Source organism: Rhinatrema bivittatum, chromosome 2 (assembly GCF_901001135.1).
Source record: "Rhinatrema bivittatum chromosome 2, aRhiBiv1.1, whole genome shotgun sequence".
NCBI classification, from domain to species: domain Eukaryota; kingdom Metazoa; phylum Chordata; class Amphibia; order Gymnophiona; family Rhinatrematidae; genus Rhinatrema; species Rhinatrema bivittatum.
This window is the reverse complement of record NC_042616.1, coordinates 71,952,185-71,972,989: the sequence shown is the minus strand read 5'-3', so window position 1 is coordinate 71,972,989 and position 20,805 is coordinate 71,952,185. Positions and strand designations below refer to the sequence as shown.

The following is a 20,805-nucleotide window of genomic DNA, read 5'->3' as shown; positions in this document are numbered from 1 at the left end:
AAACCCATGGGGCCTGCACAGAGGAGGCAGCAGAATGGGCTTCAGTGCCAATAGCAGCAATCAGCGCCTCCCCAATAGCCATGCGGCATCAGTGGCAGCAGAGGAATGAGAGAGGCTCCGAGGTTGCTGGCAAAAGAAAGAGAGGGGGTCTGCCTTTAGTGTGTGCATGTGTATGAATGGGTGCCTGCCTGGGGGTGTATGTGTGTGAATGGATGGGTGCCTGCCTGGGGGATAGTGAGGGAGTGGTGTGAAAATGAATGGTAGCCTGTCTGGGGGTCAGTTTTAGTGTGTGAGAATGACTGGGAGCTTGCCTGGGTGTGTGTGTTTGTGTGAGAATGATTGGGAACTTGCCTGGGTGTGTGTGTTTGTGTGTATGTGAGGGAGCCAGAGAGAGTGTGTATGAGAAAATCCAGGGGAGTAAGAGTTTGTGTGTGGGGTGTGTGTGGAGGGGGAGAGAGTTTCTTAGAGCCTGAGAGTGTGTCAGTGTCTGTGAGAGCGAGAGGTTATGGTGGGTATAAGAGCATGAATGTGTATGTATGTGACAGTGTATGTGTGAGAGAGAATGGACATGTGAGTCTGTGTGAGAGAGGATAACCTCTGGGAAACTGTAAAAAATGTATATGATTTTAATTAATAGAAATTCTATTTATCAGTAGTTTTAAAATATTCTTTTATTAGTATGGTTTTACTATTATAACTGATGCTTTATGTTTCTTGATTTTATTTGTTTTATGAGGAATGGTGGTTCTGTTTTTCCATTGTTAATACACAGAGTCTGGCTTCTTGGAGTTTCCATTTCAGTTTTTGTCTAATTTGTGCTCCTTTATTTTGTATTCTGTATTTGGTGAGGGTCTGTCTCTGCTCTGTGTGTGTGACCATGATGAGAGATTCTGCTAGCATAGGGATCTATAGCAATCGGGTTTGTTTTGTTTCCTCAGTAGGTGGTGTATTGGTATTCTAGGACCCAGTGTAATATTTACCCATGCTTTTTCACAGGTAGGGTTATTGTTGTTTGAGTCCTTGGTGTTATTACTGTTATGTTACAATGGGATTGCAGTATAGACTTTGAGTGTCTTTTTTGCGAGGTTTTATTTTAGTTCACAATGTGCCTGGCAGTGGAAGGTGTTTGTGCTGCTGTTACTGTGAAGTGACACCAGCATTTGAAAATACCTTTTAGTATGATGAGCTGTAAGGGAAACATCCAAGCTCCATTGTTTGGGGGAATTTCAGTGGATGCACAGAGTTACAGAACTGGAGGTTCAGGATTTATATTGACATTCTGTCCCTTCCTATAAATTCCAGATTTCACTCTCATAGCCATATAGAATTAGTTGAATGAGGCTATCAAATAATTTTATAGTGTGAAACTGGCCAGTTTTTTAAAATTACGCAGAAGACCCTTTGGACTTTTTTATTAACACCAAATATTCAAACGCTGTGTTCATCCCATCAAGCTCATATATCTCATTAAAGAGGTAAATTGAATAACACAAAAACTTTGTTTTATTATTGTTACTCATAAATTATAACAATAACATTAATCTTGGAATATTATATATTTTTAATATAAACGAAAGGTTTTCACAAGATATGTTGTGTTGTGAAACATTTTATTATGTATATATTTAAGGAAACATACATAAATTGTCGAAATACATTTCATTCATTTAACCTTTAACCTCCGGTTTGCTTGTAGACTAATTACTGTGTCCCGAAATTATGTTTGTCTAAAAAGTGTGTCACCAACATGAAAAGTTTGGAAAGCTGAGACCTCACTTGGAATACTGTGTACAATTCTGGAGACCGCACCTTCAAAAGGATATAAATAGGTTGGAGTCAGTCTAGAGGGTGGCTATAAAATGGCCAGTGGTCTTTATTCTAAAGCATATGAGTGTAAAGATCTAAATATGTATACCCTAGAGAGGAAAGGCAAGATAGGGGAGATATGATAGAGACATTCAAATATCTCAAATGTTTCCATGCACAGGAGGTGAGCCTTTTTCAGTAGCAAGTGTGCTATAGAACTAGAGGTCATGAGATGAGGGTGAAAAGGGGGTAAATTCAGGAGTAATCTTAGGAAATATTTCTTTATAGAGAGGGTAGTGGATGCATGAAACAGCCTCCCAGTGGAGGTGATGGAGACAAGAACAGTATCTGAATTCAAGAAAGCATGGGAAAAATACAGGAGATCTCTAAAGATGTGATGAGAATTAAAATGCTATATTAATTGGACAGATGGGTAGACTGGATAGGTCGTGTCCTTTTTCTGCCATCATGTTTCTAATACAGCATTTCTATCTAGTTTTCCTCCTTCTATGGCGTCTGCCTATCTAGCAAATTCAAAGCACAAGAGTTATGTTATTTGTTAGCAATTATAAACGATTTAAAAACTTATAACAAGAATGACTTATTGTGTGACATGTCAAAAAGTGTTTCATTGCCTCTCCACCACTTTCTATCATGTCATGGGGCTCTAAATCCATAACAGTAACCCACTTTAAACTTTAGATGAAACAGGAATAAATCTTTTTAAATAAATAAGTACACCAGACACCACTTTCCAAAACCTGAAATAGATTTGGCATTACTCATTTGAACTGTGGCATTGTTCCTACATTCAAACTTTGATACATTTTAAACAGTTGTCGCCTTGAGCTTCATTATGATGAATTGTGTTCTAATGAGAAAATGCAGAGAAGGGAACTCTTTTTAAGATAATTAAATTTAGCCATCAATTATATTTATTTTTCTGTCCCTTTGCTTACAGTAGAACATACAGTAGAAGTCGATCTAGGAGCAGTTCTTCTGGTCATCATAGAAGATCCAGGTATGACCTTGGTATTTTAATTCTGTTGAGATAGAAAACTGAGATGTTTAATACCCCAAAAAAGTAAAAAGTTTTGATTTCTTAGCGTCCAGTCGGATGAATCCAGAACAAGTGGGTTATGCACCTTTACCTGCAGATGGAGACAGTACAAACTGACGTTACAGTATATATAACCCTGCAGTGACAGCCTGCCAGTATTCTCCATCTCCAGCAGATGGTAGACGTGCATCCTCCCTACTGTGGCTTGCTTCGATTTAAAAAAGGAGAAATAAGGAAACTAAATTCACCCCGCTCTCCTGCAGTGAGAATGGACTTAGCTGTTAAGCAGCTGAAAGGCAACAGGTACAGGAAGCCAAGCACGGCAGTGACGTCAAATGCCTTCTCCCTCCACAGCCGGAGACCATCTGTGTACTCAGCCAGGTAAGGCTGAGCTCAGGTTAAGTTTAAAAAAAATAACACAGAGAGACAGAGAAGGAGGTTTTTTTTGCTATAGGGCTTCCTCCTTCCCCATAGTCTGTGCTCGGCATGCCGTTCCGACTTCCTGCTCTGTAGGAGGTCGAGGGACATGGGCAACCTGATGGGTTTAGCAGCCTCTGCTAGGCCCTGCTCTGAGGCTTTTTTGCTGCACACCGCATGGTGGGCCTCAACGGCATTTTGAGCGCTTTCTTTTGACTGCAATCTACAGGATAGTCTGTTCGATGTGTGCATCTTGCTGTGCATCCAGTTTTTGGATGCTTAGGCAGGCCTAATAGTCTTTGCGTCCAAGTTAAGCAGCACCTTAAGTGGCTGTCCGCTTATCTGCGCACATAAGATGAGCGTTGCTGTGCGATTGGAGACTTTGCGCTCTGTGATAATGGCCGTACGGTCGGGAGAATTTCTGACCTCTTTGGTTTTGTCCGAAGCGTATCTTCACATTCCCATTCGACTAGAGCATCAATGCTTTCTGCAGTTCTGGGACGCCATTATCCGTTTCGGGCACTGCCTTTTGGTCTGGCTACCACTGCCAGGACCTTTTCCAAGGTAATGCAGCAGAATTGAGAAAAAATGGGATCCTAGTACACCCGTATTTGGACGGCTGGCTGGTTTGAGCCAAGTCACTGGAGAAGAGCCGCCTGGTGACCTGCAAGGTGATCTCCCTGTTGCAGGAACTTGGCTGGATTATGAACCTGGTCAAGAGCAGTCTTCAGCCTGCTCAGTCATTGGAATACCTTGGGGTTCAGTTCAACACGAAGCAGGGCAAGGTTTTCCTGCTGGAAGCTCATATTCAGAAATTGGTGGCACAGCTATGTCTGTTGATGAACACTCTGTGCCCTTCCGTATGGTCCTACCTGCAGTTACTTGGTTTAATAGCGGCAACCCTGGAAGTGGTACCATGGGCGAGAGCGCGTATGCATCCCCGTTTTCTTGGTGGAACACGCAGTCTCTGGACTATTCAATTCGACTCCATCTGCCAATGGAGGTCTCCTCCCATCTGCGGTGGTGGCTACAGCCGGATCAGTGCCAGGGAAGAGAATTTCCCTGGTGCCACCAGACTGGCAAGTACTGACGACAGATGCAAGCCTCCATGATTGCACAAGGGTGCTAGGATGCAAAAGAGTCTCTCTGGAACATCAATCGTTTGGAAGCCAGGGAAGTCCGACTGGCATGTTTGCAGTTTGACAGGCTGCAGGGTCGAGCGATCCAAATAATGGCGGACAGTGCAATGATTGTGGCTTACATAAATCAGCAGGGAGGAACCAAAAGCCAACAAGTGTTGCAGGAGAGAGATCAGTTTATGGAATGGACCGAACTACATCTCCAGATGATCTCAGCCTTGCATATTTATTTATTTATTTATTTTATTTATTTAAGGTTTTTCTATACCGGCATTCATGAAAGCGTTCACATCATGCCGGTTTACATGAAACAGGGGTGTGAAGAACAAACCAAGATCATAACTAAACGTGATGAAGAGATGCAGTTACAATTAACAGGGGCTGTAAACTGGGAGGAGGAAAAATAGAGAGAGAAAGAGGAGGTTAATTATATACAATAGTACAGTATATATACATAATCCGAAATATATAGTTGCTGAGTGGAGTCTTTAATGGTTGGCGTGTAAAGTGGAGTTCGGGAAGGCTTGCCTAAACAGCCATGTCTTAAGTCTTTTCCTAAAAGTTAGGAGGCATGGCTCATTTCTGAGATCTGGTGGGATAGTGTTCCATAATTGTGGGCCTGCTGTGGAGAAGGCTCGGTGTCTTAAGGTACTGTGGTTAGTGGTTTTGGTAGGTGGAACAATGAGGCATCCTTTGTAAGCTTCTCTGGTCGGTCTTGTGGATATGTGTGGACGTAAAGGAATTTGTAGGTCAATTGTAGTGTGATGGTGAATGATTTTGTATATTAAGGTGATAGATTTGTAAATTACTCTGAAATGAATTGGTAACCAGTGGAGGTCTTTTAGGACTCGGGAGATATGGTCTCTCTTCCTGGTGTGTGTTAGTAGTCTGGCTGCTGCATTTTGGACCATTTGGAGCGGTTTGGTGTAGGAGGAGGGGAGGCCAAGTAACGTAGAGTTACAATAGTCTAATTTGGAGAATATGAGAGCTTGGAGGATGGTTCTGAAGTCTTTGGTGTGGAAGAGGGGTCTTATCCTTTTTAAAACATGCAGCTTATAGAAGCAGTCTTTGGTTGTTTTGTTTATGTGGGCTTTGAAGTTTAGTTTATTGTCAATTAGAACACCTAGATCTCTTACTTGAGTAGTTTGTAGGTTGGTTGGAAGACAAGTTGAAGGATTGTTGTTCTCCGGAGAAATGAGTAATAGTTCTGTTTTATTGGAGTTAAGTACCAGATTTAGGCTGTTGAGGAGGTTTTTGATTTCTTGATGACAGGACTCCCAGAAATCAAGTGTTTTTGAGTAAGATTCTTTGATGGGGATCAGTATTTGTATGTCGTCTGCATAAAGAAAGTGATTTAAGTTGAGGTTGGTGAGGAGTTGACAAAGAGGCATGAGGTAAATATTAAAGAGTGTAGGGGATAAAGAGGAGCCTTGAGGGACTCCAATGGTCGAGTCGAAACGTGATGATTCTTTATTTTGGATTTTAACTTTATAACCTCTGTTAGTGAGAAACGATTTGAACCAGGAGAGTGCCAATCCAGAAATTCCTATTGTAGATAATTGGTTTAAGAGAATAGAATGATTGACGGTATCAAAGGCTGCTGAAAGATCTAGAAGGACCAATATGAAGGATTGTCCTTTGTCTATGCCAAGAGTAAGGAGGTCTGTGAGGGAGGTGAGGAGGGATTCTGTGCCTAGGTTCTTGCGGAATCCATATTGCGAGGCGTATAGCAGTTTGTTATCTTCAATGTAGTCTGATAATTGGGAATTCACCAGCCTTTCCATAATCTTGGCAATGAAAGGAAGATTGGCTATAGGTCGGTAATTGTTAGGGTCATTTGGTTCCAAGTTTGGTTTTTTTAAGAGTGGTTTGAGAGAGGCCTGTTTGAGGTCTTCAGGGAAGGCACCTTGAGAGAGTGAACAGTTGATGATGTCTGCCAGTGTTTTGGATATAGTGTCTGGGATTGAAAGAAGAAGTTTGGTAGGGATATGGTCCGCTGGGTGCGAAGAAGGTTTCATTCTTCTAAGGATAGTTTGGATTTCGGCAGCTGTGGTAGGTTCAAAGAATTCGAGGTGATTGTTTTTGATGGGAGGCAGTAGAGATGATGGAAGGGGGGCGATTTTGGAAGGAAGTTGAGTCAGAAGATTCGTGATTTTATTTTGAAAAAATAGTGCAAGTTCTTCAGCTTTAGATTGAGCTTGGTTACTAGGGCACTCTGGAGAGGGTATTTGGGTGAGGGTGGATACATAGTTGAATAGGGCTTTGGCGTCGAAGACCAAGTTGTGGATTTTAGAAGCATAAAAGTCTCTCTTTGATTTGTATGTGGAGGCCTTGTACTGATGAAGCGTGAATTTGTAAGTTGAGAGTGTGTTGGCGTTTGGGGTTTTTCTCCAGTTGGATTCCTTTTGTCTTAAATTTTGTTTGAGCCTTCTGAGTTCGTTAGTGAACCATGGTTGTTTTTTGGAGGAGTTTGGGTGTGATTTTTTAGTTGTTAGAGGGCAAAGTTTGTTGGCTATGTTTTCTGTGATTGCATTCCAGGAGCGTAGGGCCGTGTTGGGATCTGAGAGGACTATATCTGTGAGGTGATTGGTTAATTGTTTGGTGAGTTCATCAGATTGGCAAGTTTTCCTGTAGAGAAAGGAAGGTGATGGGGTATTAGGGGCACTCGAATTTTCCAGCTGAAATGATGTGGAGATCATGGAATGATCTGACCAAGGTACCTTCAGATTTTTTGGCGGGGAGGACGATTTTATGCCTTTGTTGATAAAGATCAGGTCCAGCATATGACCTGCTTTATGTGTAGGACTGTTAACCGTTTGGGTGAAGCCCATAGCTGAGAGGGCTAGGAGCAGTGTTTGGCAGCTTGGTGAGGGAGAAGGGTTGTCTATATGGAGATTGAAATCTCCTAATATTATTGCTGGAGTGTCTAGGTTGATGAGTGTAGTGGTTATTTCGATGAAGGGTGAGACATCAGATTCTAATAGTCCTGGGGGGGCATAGATGAGAAGGATTTGAAGTTGGTGTGATGTGAAGAAGCTGATTTCAAGCTTGGTGTCGGAGTGGACCGGATGGTGTGAGAACCTGAGGTCTTTTTTAGTTGCAAGGAGGATTCCTCCTCCCCTCTTTTTCAGTCTGGGAAGAGAGAATATGTCGTACGTTTGCGTTGGAAGTTGGTTTATTATTGCGGTGTCTGAGGATTTCAGCCAGGTTTCCGTTATTGCGCAGATGTCCGGCTTAGAGTCATTGAGGTAGTCGTTGAGGATTAGTGATTTTTTGGTTAAGGATTGCGCATTGAATAGTGATAGGGTAAATAGAGTAAGTCCTAGGAGCTGGGTTATCGGAGTGATTAGGATTGGTGTGAGAGATTTTAGGTTACGATGGTATGTTTGACTGGTTGGTGTTCTTTTCTGAGAGAGGCAGTGATATAGGATTGGGATTGGGAAGGTAGGATGCATATTGGAAGCTTGATTTGTATTGAATGTTGGCATCATTTGCGAAGATGGTGGAGTTGTCTGAGGAGTTTGTTTGTCTGAGTCAGGCGTTGTTGCGTGGATGCTGAAGTCCTGAAAGGTTGTCTGCGTGTGGGGTTGTCTGAGAGGCTGTCTGAGACAAGAGTTGTTGAGTGGATGAGTCAGTTGTTGAGTTGTTGAGTCAGGCGTTGTTGAGTGGATGCTGGAGTCCTGAAACGTTGTCTGCGTGTGGGGTTGTCTGAGAAGCTGTCTGTGTCAGGCGTTGTTGAGTGGATGCTGGAGTCCTGAAACGTTGTCTGCGTGTGGGGTTGTCTGAGAAGCTGTCTGTCAGGCGTTGTTGAGTGGATGCTGGAGTCCTGAAACGTTGTCTGCGTGTGGGGTTGTCTGAGAAGCTGTCTGAGTCAGGCGTTGTTGGGTGGATGCTGGGTTTGTGATTGTCTGCGTCGTTGGTTGTGGAGTGGGTATTTTGAGATGTAGAAGGGGCGATCCACGTGGTCCGTCGGGGTTTGGGAGAGTTTGGGTTTGGGAGAGTGTAAAAGAATTCTGGAGAGAGTCTTACCCCGTTTCCTAGGGATGGCTGCGGCTCTTTCTCTCGGCAGGTTGTCTTTCGGTGTTATTGTTGCGTGAGAGGCCGGAGGTCAGTTGGGAGCCGGAGGTCAGTTGGGCATAAAGGTTCTATGTCGTGTCACTTGTGAATGCGTAGGCCCTGGGCCTCGGGGCACTCCAAGGGGCGCGCTAAGGGGCAGGCCCCTTAGGTCGCGCTCCTTCGTGCGCGCGACGCCGCCGTGAGGATTTTAGATTTAAAGGGCTTCTAGCTGCCCTCTGATAGGCCTATTGCCGTTCCGGGGGCGCGGCTGCACTCACCGCGTGGCGTCAGGGTTTCTTGTTCCTGCCCTCTCCTATTCGATATAGGAGCTTTTTAAATTTTTGTTTCTCGTTGCCGCTGGTGCCTCCTCTGCACGGCTCACCGATCGGGGTGAGCGGGCTCTTGCCCCGAGTGGGCCGCGCGAGCCCCAGCAGAGGAGGAGGGAGGTAGAGCGGATCGTTGCCGGGCGCAGGAGGGCGAGAGAGGGACGCCGCCGGGAGGATTTTAGATTTAAAGGGCTTCTAGCTGCCCTCTGATAGGCCTATTGCCGTTCCGGGGGCGCGGCTGCACTCACCGCGTGGCGTCAGGGTTTCTTGTTCCTGCCCTCTCCTATTCGATATAGGAGCTTTTTAAATTTTTGTTTCTCGTTGCCGCTGGTGCCTCCTCTGCACGGCTCACCGATCGGGGTGAGCGGGCTCTTGCCCCGAGTGGGCCGCGCCGGCCCCAGCAGAGGAGGAGGGAGGTAGAGCGGATCGTTGCCGGGCGCAGGAAAAGACAACGTGAGAGCAGACTTTCTTAGCAGGGAAAGTCTGGACTCAGAAGAATGGGCGCTATCAAACGAGGTGTTTCAGCTGATTCTGGATCGCTGGGGACTCCCGTTTTTAGACCTGTCAACTTCTCGCAGTGTGAAAGTTCTTCAGCCACAGGAGAGATCCGAAGTCGTCTGGGATAGATGGCCTGGTGCAGAAGACAAGTTGCTGTACGCCTTTCCTCCATCACCCATGTTGGGCAGGTAGGTCCAAAGGATCAAGTGCCACAAAGTTATGGTGCTTTGGTTGCTCCAGATTGGCCCTGGAGACCATGGTATGCAGGTCTGCTGCAGCTCCTGGCAGAATTGCCCCTTCGGCATCCAAGCACACAGGGATCTGTTGCAGCGGGGTCCTATTATTCATGAAGATCTGACTCAATTTTACCTTACAGTATGGCCCTTGAAAGGGCTTACTTGCAGAAACGTGGAAACTCTTTGGCAGTGATTTCCACCTTGCTAAGAGCTAGAAAGTTATCCACTTCCTTGGCCTATGTGTGGGTTTGGTGTGTGTTTTAGGCCTGGTGTGAAGATCGAGGTACTCCTCCTTTTTCGGTCAAGATCACGCTCATTTTGGAATTTTTGCATGATGGCTTGAATAAAGGCTTGGCCCTCAATACCTTAAATGTACAGGTAGTGGCTCTTGCCTGTTTCAGAAGTCAGATGAATGGTGGATCCTTGTTGGCTCTTCCTGATGTGGCCCATTTCCTGAATGGAGTGAAACATATTCACCATCCTTTGCAGTTTCCGGTGCCCCTATGGTGTCTTAATTTGGTATTGGATTTCTTAGTGGGCCCTACGTTTAGACCAATGCATAACCTGAACTTGAGGTTACTGACCTTGAAAACTGTTTCTTGTGGCAATTTGTTCTGCACGTAGGGTTTCAGAACTGCAGGCCTCGATTTGCTGGGAACCATTCCTCCAGATGACTCTGGGGCGGTACAGCTGCATATTGTAACTTCTTTTCTACTGAAGGTGGTCACTGACTTTCACTTGAATCAGTCTATCTCCCTGCCCTCTCTGGACAAAGAGAAAGATGTAGAGGAGTATCATCTGTTGCAACACTTGGATGTCAAGAGATGTTGTCCGGTATCTGGAGGTTACTAAGCCTTTACAGAAGACAAGATCACCTGTTTGTTCTTCAAAGCAGTACTAGGCAGGGAGAGCTGGCCTGGAAGGAGGTAGTCATGGCTGCATACGTTGATGCTGGGAAGCTGTTACATACTCAGGTCAGGGCTCATTCCCTTAGAGCTCAAGCAATGTTATGGGCAGAAGTGAAGAGGTTGTCTCCTGTCGACATTTGCTGTGCTGCAACTTGATTCTTGTTACACACTTTTTCCAGGTATTATCATCTGGATATGCAAGCCTGAGAGGACGTAGCCTTTGCACATGCGGTTTTGACTGGACCGTGGGCAGCCTCCCGCCCTATTCGGGAATAGCTTGGGTACATCCTACTTGTTCTGGATTCATCTGACTGGACGCTAATAATTGTGAAATTATTACTTACCTGATAATTTCCTTTTCTTTAGGATAGTCAGATGAATCCAGCTTCCCTCCCTTGTGTCAAATGGTTGTATTATGGTCCTCCTCCATGGCTATGAGTTATAGGGATTACTGGTAATTGTTCATCCAGTCCCTAGACTAGTGTTAATACTTTCTTGTCTGAGCTCAGTGTTGCCTATTGGCTGAGTATTGAAATGGTTATCTGTTCAATCAAGTTTTTGCTAGTCTGTGCACAGTTGCTTTTGAAGAGAATACTGGCAAGGTGATGTCACTGCAGGGGTGTATATATATATACTGTGATGTCAGTTTGCTCTGTTTCCATCTGCTGGTAGAGGTACATAACTCACTTATTCTGGATTCATCTGACTGTCCTAAAGAAAAGGAAATTATCAGGTAAATAATAATTTCTCAGTTCAAAGCATACATTTGGCTCCAACTTATTGAAATGAAATAATAAAAATCATAAAATGAACTTCTCAGGTTCTACTTCAATGAATTATCTCCAGTTCTCCCTTTGTTAGAGTCATCTGTACTGGAGTGTAAGCCGTTAAGGCATCAAAATCCTAACATAAATTCAGAAGTTTCTATTTTTTTTTTTTGATCATGGTGTCACTTTTTCCTACTCTGGCTTCCAAACTATGGGTTGCTTTTGTACATCAGTCTGCAATGACAGATTGTGACTAGCCTGGCTTTTTCTTTGCCTGAGTGTGCATTTTAAAATAACATTTGTTATATCATCTTCCACTCTCCCAAAAGCTTTGAAACATCTCAATAACAGGGCTTAATTTGTAGACAAAAAAGTAAGGGGAACTATGGAGGGGGGGTGAGATGGGTGTGGCCAGTACTGGGTGAGACCCATCCTAAGGGGGAGACAGGGCCAGGTGTAACTCTCACATATACCTGAGCACATTCTTCATTCTATTAACATGCTTAATGAACACTGGTAGGTAAAGGATGGCTGGAGAATGGGGGATGCAGGATCCCTGGTGTAAGGAGAAAGCGGATAGAGTGAATGGGGCTTTTTCTAACCCCATCGTCCTCTCTGCCCTGGTGATCCTGAGCAGCCAGCCACAGTCATGCAGTTTCCCAGTGGTCCTTGTTCCCCACCCCCCTCCAGGGGTCTTAAAGCCCTTAAGCCTAACCCCCTACCCCTAGTAATCCTTGAGCTCTTCCTCTTCCTGGAAAATCACCCTCTCCAGCAACTCTCCTCTCCCTGAGCCAGTAAAGTACAAGCCTCCTCTCAGACAAGAATCAGCTGGTTCACCTCTGTTTTAGAGGGGTGGGAACCAACTGTTTGGCACTATCCGCTGTCCTCAGACTCTTTGGATAGGGGTAAGTGGCCTGGAATTCAAAAGCATGGCCTAATCTTTGCTTCCTTGGGGCAGGGGAAAGAAGGGAGCAACATCATATGCTCTCCTCACTCACTTTTCTTCTATCTCCTTCCTCCCCCCGCCCCCACCTTACCCAGTTCTTTTACCACCTCTCCTGATCACCTCTCAGGCTGCCCCTCGCTCTGATCGTCTCATTTACATCTGATAGTCCCTCCGATCCCCTCTCTCACATTCTGTAGCACCATTGATCCCCTGACTCATTCTTTTCCCCCTCCCCCACACAACCCACAACTTCTCCAATCCATTCACTCTTTTGCCCTCCCACATCCCTTAATTCACTCGCTTTCCCCACCTCCAATCCCATCACTGTCGACCCTACCACCACATCCCCTCATTCACTCTCTTGGCCTTTTCGCCCTCACTAGTGTGGTCACCAAAAACAGAGGTGGCAGGGCCTGGGATGATAAAGCAGGAAGGCAGCACACCTAGGAGTAGCAGAAGCAGTGGGCTGACAGGTAATCACTCCGTCTTTTTTTTTTTTTTTTTTAAGTTGGCTGTTGTCCCTGACAGCCTCCTAAATTGTGCTGGGAAATGGCCCTTGTCTCAGGGTAAGCAGCTCCAACACTCTGTTCTTCTCTGCTTCCTCCAAGGGCTGCTGGGCCATAAATAATCCATGCAACTGCTAGCTCTGTTCTATATCCTCAGGGGAGCCAGAATTGATATACACTGCCAGCTCTGCTCTGCTTTCTCAGGTCCCAGAAAAAAAGATGGCAGAATGCCATTTTGGGTTGTTCTACCAGAAATTAAGCCATTGGTAATGAACACACAAAGGGGTTAGATTAGTACAAGCTTGGAAGTTGAGAGCAGTAGAGCCATTCATCAAGACTAGGGTTGAAGCCTTGATATTTGGCAGTACTGCTTATAAGTTTCAAACTTGTACTAAATTGAGCACCTTTTTGTGTCTGTTATTTGCTCTACAGAATCTGCTTCAGTATCGCCCCTTTCCCTGCAGTTCCCTGCAATACAGGAGGAGAGATAGGGAAGGAAAAACAAGAGGGAGGGGCTAAATAGGGAGCAAAATGGCTGTTGTCTTTGTGATCTAGGCTCGCCGCCTCCTTTTCTTCTCCCTGCAGGGTCCCTAGAGGAGAAGGGCTGGGGAAGTATACCCTTGCTGTTCTACCCCTCAAGCCTGAAAAGAAGTGATAGAACTGCGTTCCTGGCCTTTCTCCCACAAATTAATCCCTGCTCAATAATATATTTTAACTCAAACTTGGATTACCGGTTTTGACTGTAAAGGTTAAACTGTACTTTCATATTCCATGTAGTTTCAAAAGTCTGTATGTTAAGTATTATCTATTAGTTTAAAAACTCTATTTTAAAGTCATAATTGCCCCTATACATTAGCAGCTTCAATTGAAACCTATCCCAATTGGTATACAGCACTATGAGCTTTCATTTGGACCTACTTGAGAGGGACAGGGGGTTCTCTGTTTTTAAGCCCCACTCTCCTCCTCACCAAGGCAATCTCTTCTTATCCAGCTATTTCCATCTCTCTTCTGTCCCTTCTCTCTCCCAGATATTCTTTCCTCATTTTTCCTTACCAACTCTTGTTCTCCAGCTCCCATTCTTCCCCTTACAAAACCTCTGTCCACCCATCACAGTAAGAGGCTTTAGAAGGCCACAGACCATACCTCCCTTGGGAACATAATATGCATCCAACCAGAATCCTTCCTGGAACCTGAATTCTCCTTTACACCTGATGAACCAACCTGGGTCAAAGAATCAAAGCCAAGCATCCCACCTGACAGCATATACAACTTCTATAGATCCATCAGGCTGGCCATTTTTTAAACTCTTTCTGTTGTCTTGCAATTCTGCTGAACCTCTGGGAGCACCTATGTGTGTAACCAGGTCACAAATAACCTTATACAAACTGGATTTAATTAATCTGCAAGAGATCATCTTTGATACGGTAGCTCACAAGGATCCAGCAGAATTACATGGGGTCTACTTTGTGTTTCATTAATTATAAATTCATTTTAATTGATGTAAGTTGAGTGTTACTATTTGCCATATGGCTTTCTGACACTTTAAATTGCATCTTGGTCTTTAAAAGTAAATATGAGGTCCATATTCAAATTGGCTAGCAAAGTTAGCTAGATAAATGTATCCAGCTAACTTTGCGACATCCTTGCACTGGTGAGTATAACCAGCTGTATCAAAGTTAGAAGATGAGTTTATCTGGCTAACTTTAGGACTGCTCTTCAGCGTCCTAAAGTTATCAAGCTATGTTAGTTGGATAACACTATAAATTGGCGTTTATGCAGCTTACTTAACCGGATAATTGGCTCTGCTCTGAAATACCGCCGCCCCACCTCCAAGCTAGCCAGATAAACATCTATCTGGCTATCTCGGAGCCAGTCAACATTTTCAAATCCCACTATTTGTCTAGCTAAGTCTGAACTTAATTGGACAAATGACGATGAATATCTGCCTCTCTGTATATATTTGTGTAATAGGAAACAGGTTTGAGAGTAGTTGTTTATTTTGTATTATGAGGAACCTAAACTAGAGCACTGTGTGGTCATGACTAGATAATATGAAGCCAAGGACCAGACAGAAGATTTTTTTCTATAGGCAGAAAATGCAAAATAATCTTCTGTAGAGTGGCTCATAAATGTTTTCAGTGTTTACTTTGCCTTGGTGAATCTCTTTGTGCTAAAAATCCATATTCAATCTAAGCTTAATAGATTTGACTTTGTTTTGCTAACCATAGAGAAAAATGTAGCTCATCCTACAGAACAATTTGCAGCAACCAGTTATTAGCCCAGGAATATGAACACATTACTTATCCACCCTTTGCTTTGTTCAGGAATTTATAGATAGTAACAGAAAAGATAGTTTTCTCATTAGCCAACTAGATAACTCCACATGAATGGGTTATGCTCACCAACCAGCAGAAAAAGAAAGAGGTTAACAGGTTCACTAACATCACCTCTTATAAACTCTCTTGCTGACCTCAGCCTGCCAGTATTCTGAATCTCTCCAGCAGATGGTAGATGAACATCCTGTTCTCTGAGCTGAGGTGTTGTTAGGCTGAACAAAAAGGAATCCAAATTGAAGAGCAGCTCCTGAGGTGAAAGGCCTCGTACTCCCTCCCTCAATTGAACATCGCTCTAGGCCATGGGGCTTCCAGTTTTATTTCCGGAGTGGGCTATGGATAAGGTTTGCAACTAGTCCTTCTCCCCCCTCTTTGGCTACCCCTCCTCATTTGATTCCCCTTATTCTGTTGATAAAAAAAAGGGCATTTGTTTTCTGTTGCTTGCTGCAAGGGAAAGACCATGGTTCTCTGGGGGAGTCAAACACTCAGACTTGTTTTTCAGGCTGTGGCAGAGTTTTTATCTCAGTGGGAGGAGCAGAGAGGAACATGGCTACATCGGTTGATCATGGCAAAAAGACCAAAATCTGCAGCAACTTCAATCTGGAGGAGCCTTCAGGGTTTTGTACAAAGAGGGGGGCAGTTAAAAGCATCTATTCTGCTATTTTGGGATGTGGGGGCTGCATTGACGGGCTGGCCGATGTTCTAGTTCTCACCAGCAAAACTCAGACTGAGACAGGAATGGTGATAATCTTGGGTGTGTTTTATGGAGATGGGAAGTTAGAGCTCCCTCTCTGTCTCAGAGAACATAAGCTGAACAGGTATTTGTTGGGACAGTGACCACTAGAAGGATACAACACCTTCCTTCTCGATGTTACAAGCCTCTGCATCCACCTGGGCTTCAGTTTCCCAGGAATTCTTAATATACTCACCAAGCATTCTATATGGGATAGAGTTTGATCCCAGGATCCACTCCACTCTTTCCTTCTCCACAAGGGGTTTTAGGAGGGACTGAAAAGAAGAACCTTAGAAGAGAGGACAGTAAAGAGATGGATGAGGGTAAATCATCCAAATCAGAAAATTCCCTAGAGGAATTTAAGATACTCAGGGGAAGGTATAAAGGAGATTTCGAGAAAGGGGTGTATTCTCTAGAAGGGGAGAATGGCTTTTCCAAGGTGCAATTCTTTCACAGGGAGGAGTTCTCTTCTCTCATTTCTCAATCCTTGTGGGTACTGAACATTGCAGAGAAGAAAAAAGAGGAGTCTCTTAGCTCTGCTGAAGATTCCATTATGACCAGCATTCATAAGGATCTCATTGATCTGGAGTGGGTGTGTCTAGAAGCTAATTTTAAAGGAAGTCATGTTTAGTTTCTCAGGTGAGAAAGAAACTAAGATTCTCCTAGGACAAGCAAGATGGTAGTCCTCACAGATGGGTAGCATCATCAGATGGAGCCCAGCACGGAAAACTTTTGTCAAAGTTTCTAGAAGCTTTGACTGGCACACTGAGCATACCCAGCATGCCACTATCTGCACGTCCACGCGAGGTCCTCATTCATTCTGCCTTTTTCCACGATGCAGTTGCCTTGAAGTTTTTTGGAGCTCTGCTTCTTTTGCCTTTTTTGCAGGTAAATTCACAAATTTTCTCCCGGTCCATCATTGATTCCCCTTTGCAATTGGTGTACCTTCTCATGAACATTTTTCTTCCATCTTCGTGGTTTATTCCAGGAGTCCCACTTATCGGTGGCCCCCGGTCATTGACCACACGCTGGCTGTTTTTCATAGTGATGTCTGGCTTCCGTCGGTGCTCCCAATGCCCGTGGACCCTGTTTATCACTATTCCGCATGAGGTTTGCATCCTCTGCCTGGGGGCATTGCACGATGTCCAAGGGTGTCAACTGTGCGATCAGGTGACCCCCCAGGGGCTGCCATGCTCGACTCAATAAAATGGAGAAATTTTTTGGTCTCAAAAGTCTACTCTATTCACACCTGCGTTGGAGTCATCGACACCCAGGGGTCGAGGGGAGCCAATTTGATACACTCCCCCTCTCCACACCCCCGGCATCATCTCTAAAGACCGAGGGGACGTTGACCACTCCTCCATGGTTTCGCCGATTTCCAGTACATCGGGATCCTCCACCTCCCTGGTGCCAGGGAAAGACTGGACCGAGCACCAATTGGAAATCCCGCAAGCATCGACACTGGTTGCTGTCTGTGCATGGCTCCAGTTCTGGTGTGGTACCGGCGGCTGCCATACTGCCACCAAAGCAACCCCATGGCACAGAGGCCCCATTCTCCGATAAACCCGGGAGTTCCAGGCATTTCCCACCGATATCGGTGCTGGGCACTAGTGACGTCTTGTCCCCCTCCCTCAGTTCTGTTCTCACAGGACTTTCAGGAGGAGTTAGACTGCAGGATGCAGAGTGCGGAGCTCCGAGCTCTGTCGCCCCCGCCACAGGCCCCCATAACGGTGCCAGAACCGCCTCCACCTATCTCAGCACCCCTGCTCGAGCGTCTGGATGTTGTCCTGGGTTCCCTCCCAACGCAGCCGGTACTCAAGGGACCCTTGATTCCCCAGCAACCACCGATGCCTACCTCAGGAGCAATCCCCATCATTTGGTTCTCCGATGAGGAAGACACATCCGGTGCCGCAGTCCCAAAGCCTCTGTTCCCTGAACCTTTGCCTAGGCTCTCTGGCCTCCTGTGGCCCCCCTGCCTCCCCCCCCCCCCCCCCCCCCCCCCCCCCGTTTCTGATGGGACCATCTGTTCCTTCAGTGCCTTCAAGGCCCTCGAAGCCCAGGCCAAGGATTTACACAGGCCTCACCCGCACAGGTCCCGCAATGAAAGAAGGCTCTTATGACCCATGGGGGGATGATTATTCGGAATCTTCTTCCAAGATCTCGGACGACCCCCTGTCAGAGCCTTCTCCACTGGAGGAAAGGCATCGGCCCCTCTGGAGGACCTCTCCTTTTCAGGGTTTGTCAGCACCATGGCCGAAGCTATCTCCTTCCAGCTTCTCACAGAGGAAGATGCGTGACATAAAATGTTGGAGGTCCTCCAATTTGTCGACGCCCCTAAGGAGATGGTGGCTGTCCTCATCCATGACATCTTTAAGGATCGTCTCCTCCAGATGAGGGAATATCCGATCTCCATTTCTCCAGTGAATACGAAGGCGGATGCCACTTACCTATTTAAGTAGGCCTTGGGTTTTGAGAGGCGTCATCTCTCTCATCAGTCTGTAGTTGTGGAGTCCACCCTCAAAAAAGCCAAATGCTCCCATACACATGCCTCTGCCCCTCCGGGGCGAGAACATAGGGAGCTGGATGCTTTGGGTAGGAAGAATTTCAGGGCGCTATGCTCATCGCCCTTATCGCTTCCTACGAGTTGTACATGCCCCAGTACAACCGAAACCTGTGGAAACAGGTCCAGGAACTGACAGAATGCCTGCCGCAACCTCAATAGGTGTTCTCTGCCGTGGTCCAGCAGGGTCTGGAAACTGGAAAACACTGAGGTGAGATCCACCTACGATGTTTGAAACAGCTGCCCAGGTAGCCACCATGAGCATCAGCACCCATAGGATGGCCTGACTCCATGCTTTCGACCTTTGACCAGAGGTGCAGGAGAAGTTGGCTGACCTCCCATGTTTGGGTGAAAACCTTTTTGGGGATAAGGTCAGAGATATGCGGTAACTCAGTTGAAGGAATACCATGAAACCCTTCAACAACTCTCCGCTAGTGCTTCAGACCCTCCATCTTCTGCCAGGAAATCTTCCAGGCCAAGTTCCAGGAAGTCCTTTTACCGGCAGCGGAAATATTATCCCCCCCCCCCCCCCCCCCCGCCTCTCAGACTCTCAAGCCTAGCTCCAGGGGCCGTTTTCGTCAACAGCAAGCACCTAGGTCCCAGCTATAGGCTTTTGACTGGAGGCAAGGGAGCACGAGCCAGCAAGACACACCGTTGACACTAGATCCCCCCAGTGGGAGGCAGACTTCTTTACTTTGCCTACCACTGGGCAGCTATCACTTCGGATCGTCAGGGCTATCGTCTCAATTTCAGAAGAATCCAGAAAACTCTCCGCCATGTCCATCCTGGGGTTTGTCCGCCCAGCAGGTCATACTTCAGACAGAGCTGTTCGCCCTTCTCATGGTGGGAGTGGTAGAGCCCGTTCCTTGTCCTCAGCAGAGCCGAGGGCTCTATTCGAGATATTTCCTCATACCGAAGAGAACTGGGGGCTTGCGCCCCATCCTCTATCTCAGAGCGTTGAACAGATTTCTCGCACGAGAAAAATTCAGAATGGTTTCTCTGGGCACTCTGATTCCCCTCCTCAAAAGAGGAGAACGGCTCTTCTCCCTCAATCTCAAGGAAGCCTACGCCCACATTGCCATCTTCCCCAGGCACAGAAAGTATAAGCGCTTTGTGGTAGAGAAGGCTCACTACCAGTACAGGGTGCTGCCTTTTGGTTTGGCCTCAGCTCCTCGCGTCTTCACCAAGTGCTTGGCAGTGGAGGCCGTGCATCTCAGGCACCATGCGGTGCATGTCTTCCCAAACCTGGATGACTGGTTGGTGAAAAGCGAATCACGCATGGGAACAGTGGACACTTTAATCCTGACGATGCAAACGCTACAGTCCTTGTGTTTTGTTATCAGCTATCCAAAACCTCACCTCTGCCCGTCTCCCCAGCTGGACTTCATAGGAGCCAGGCTGGACATGGTGCAGGCGTAAGCATTCTTGCCACGCGATCGGGCCCTTGCCCTAGCTTTGTTGGCAACCTTCATGTGCAGCAGTCGGAGTGTACGTGCCCGCCTACTACTTCTCCTGTTGGGCCACATGGCAGCCTCAGTACATGTTACATCGTTAGCCCGCCTTCACGTACTCAGGGCACAGTGGACATTGCAGTTGCAATGGCAGCAGGCGTCCCAGGACCTCGAGGCCTGTGTCTCCGTTACACAACCTCTGAAGGTCTCTGTCCTGGTGGGAGAATCTCTCCAATTTGGAGCCCTGCCAATCTCTCCAATTTGGAGCCCTGCCAGGCTGCCCAGCCTCAGTTGGTGCTTACCACCGATGACTCCCCTCAGGGCTGGGGAGTCCATGTGAACAGCCTCCACACGCAAGGTCACTGGTCTGCTCAGGAAGCACTCTCCCAGATAGAGATTCGTACCATTCGCTACGCTCTCTGGACTTTCCGAGACCATTTGTCCAACATGGCAGTCCTGTTTCAGACGGACAACCAAGCCACGATGTGGTATATCAACAAGCAAGGAGGCCACTGGGTCATTCCTCTTCTGTCAGGAGGCAGTACAGATCTGGTCCTGGGCCCTGTCGCAGAGGTTGTCGCTGCGAGCAGCGTACCTGCCTGGGACTCTGAACATGCTGGCAGACTGGCTAAGCCGCTCTTTTCAGCTGCATGAGGGGTCCCTGAATCCAGAGGTGGCAGCCCGGATATTCCACTGATTGGGAACCCCTGATGTGGACCTCTTTGCCTCCCCGTACAACTACAACGTGAGCAATTTTTGCTCACTGTTGGAGGAGAGGGGAGAGGCTGTCCAGCCTCCGATGCCTTCACCCTTCATTGGGGGAAGGGTCTCCTGTATGCATACCCTCCTCTTCTCCTCCTCTTGAAGACTTTCCTGAAATTTCAGCAGGAACAAGGGACCATGATCCTAGTGGCGCCCTATTGGCCCAGGCAGGTCTGGTTCCCTGACCTTCGGGATCTATCAATCAGGGATCCCATCAGGTTGGGACCGCACTTGATCTGATAACTCAGAACCAGGGTGCTCTGCGCCATCCAAACCTCTGGGTGTTAGCCTTGACAGCTTG

The 20,805-nt window shown here is 46.4% G+C and overlaps 1 protein-coding gene across 7 annotated transcripts in view; it reads left to right on the top strand.

Annotated features, from left to right (window-relative positions):
- The window catches only part of NKTR (natural killer cell triggering receptor), a 369,410-nt gene that overhangs the window by 314,805 nt on the left and 33,800 nt on the right, over positions 1-20,805 (top strand). For 6 of the 7 annotated variants that reach the window (XM_029588338.1, XM_029588336.1, XM_029588342.1 and 3 more), the window contains one exon: positions 2,768-2,827. In XM_029588338.1, the coding sequence (XP_029444198.1) occupies positions 2,768-2,827 (60 nt within the window). The remainder of the gene's footprint in view (positions 1-2,767; positions 2,828-20,805) is intronic. The other variant, XM_029588337.1, reaches the window with a different exon arrangement.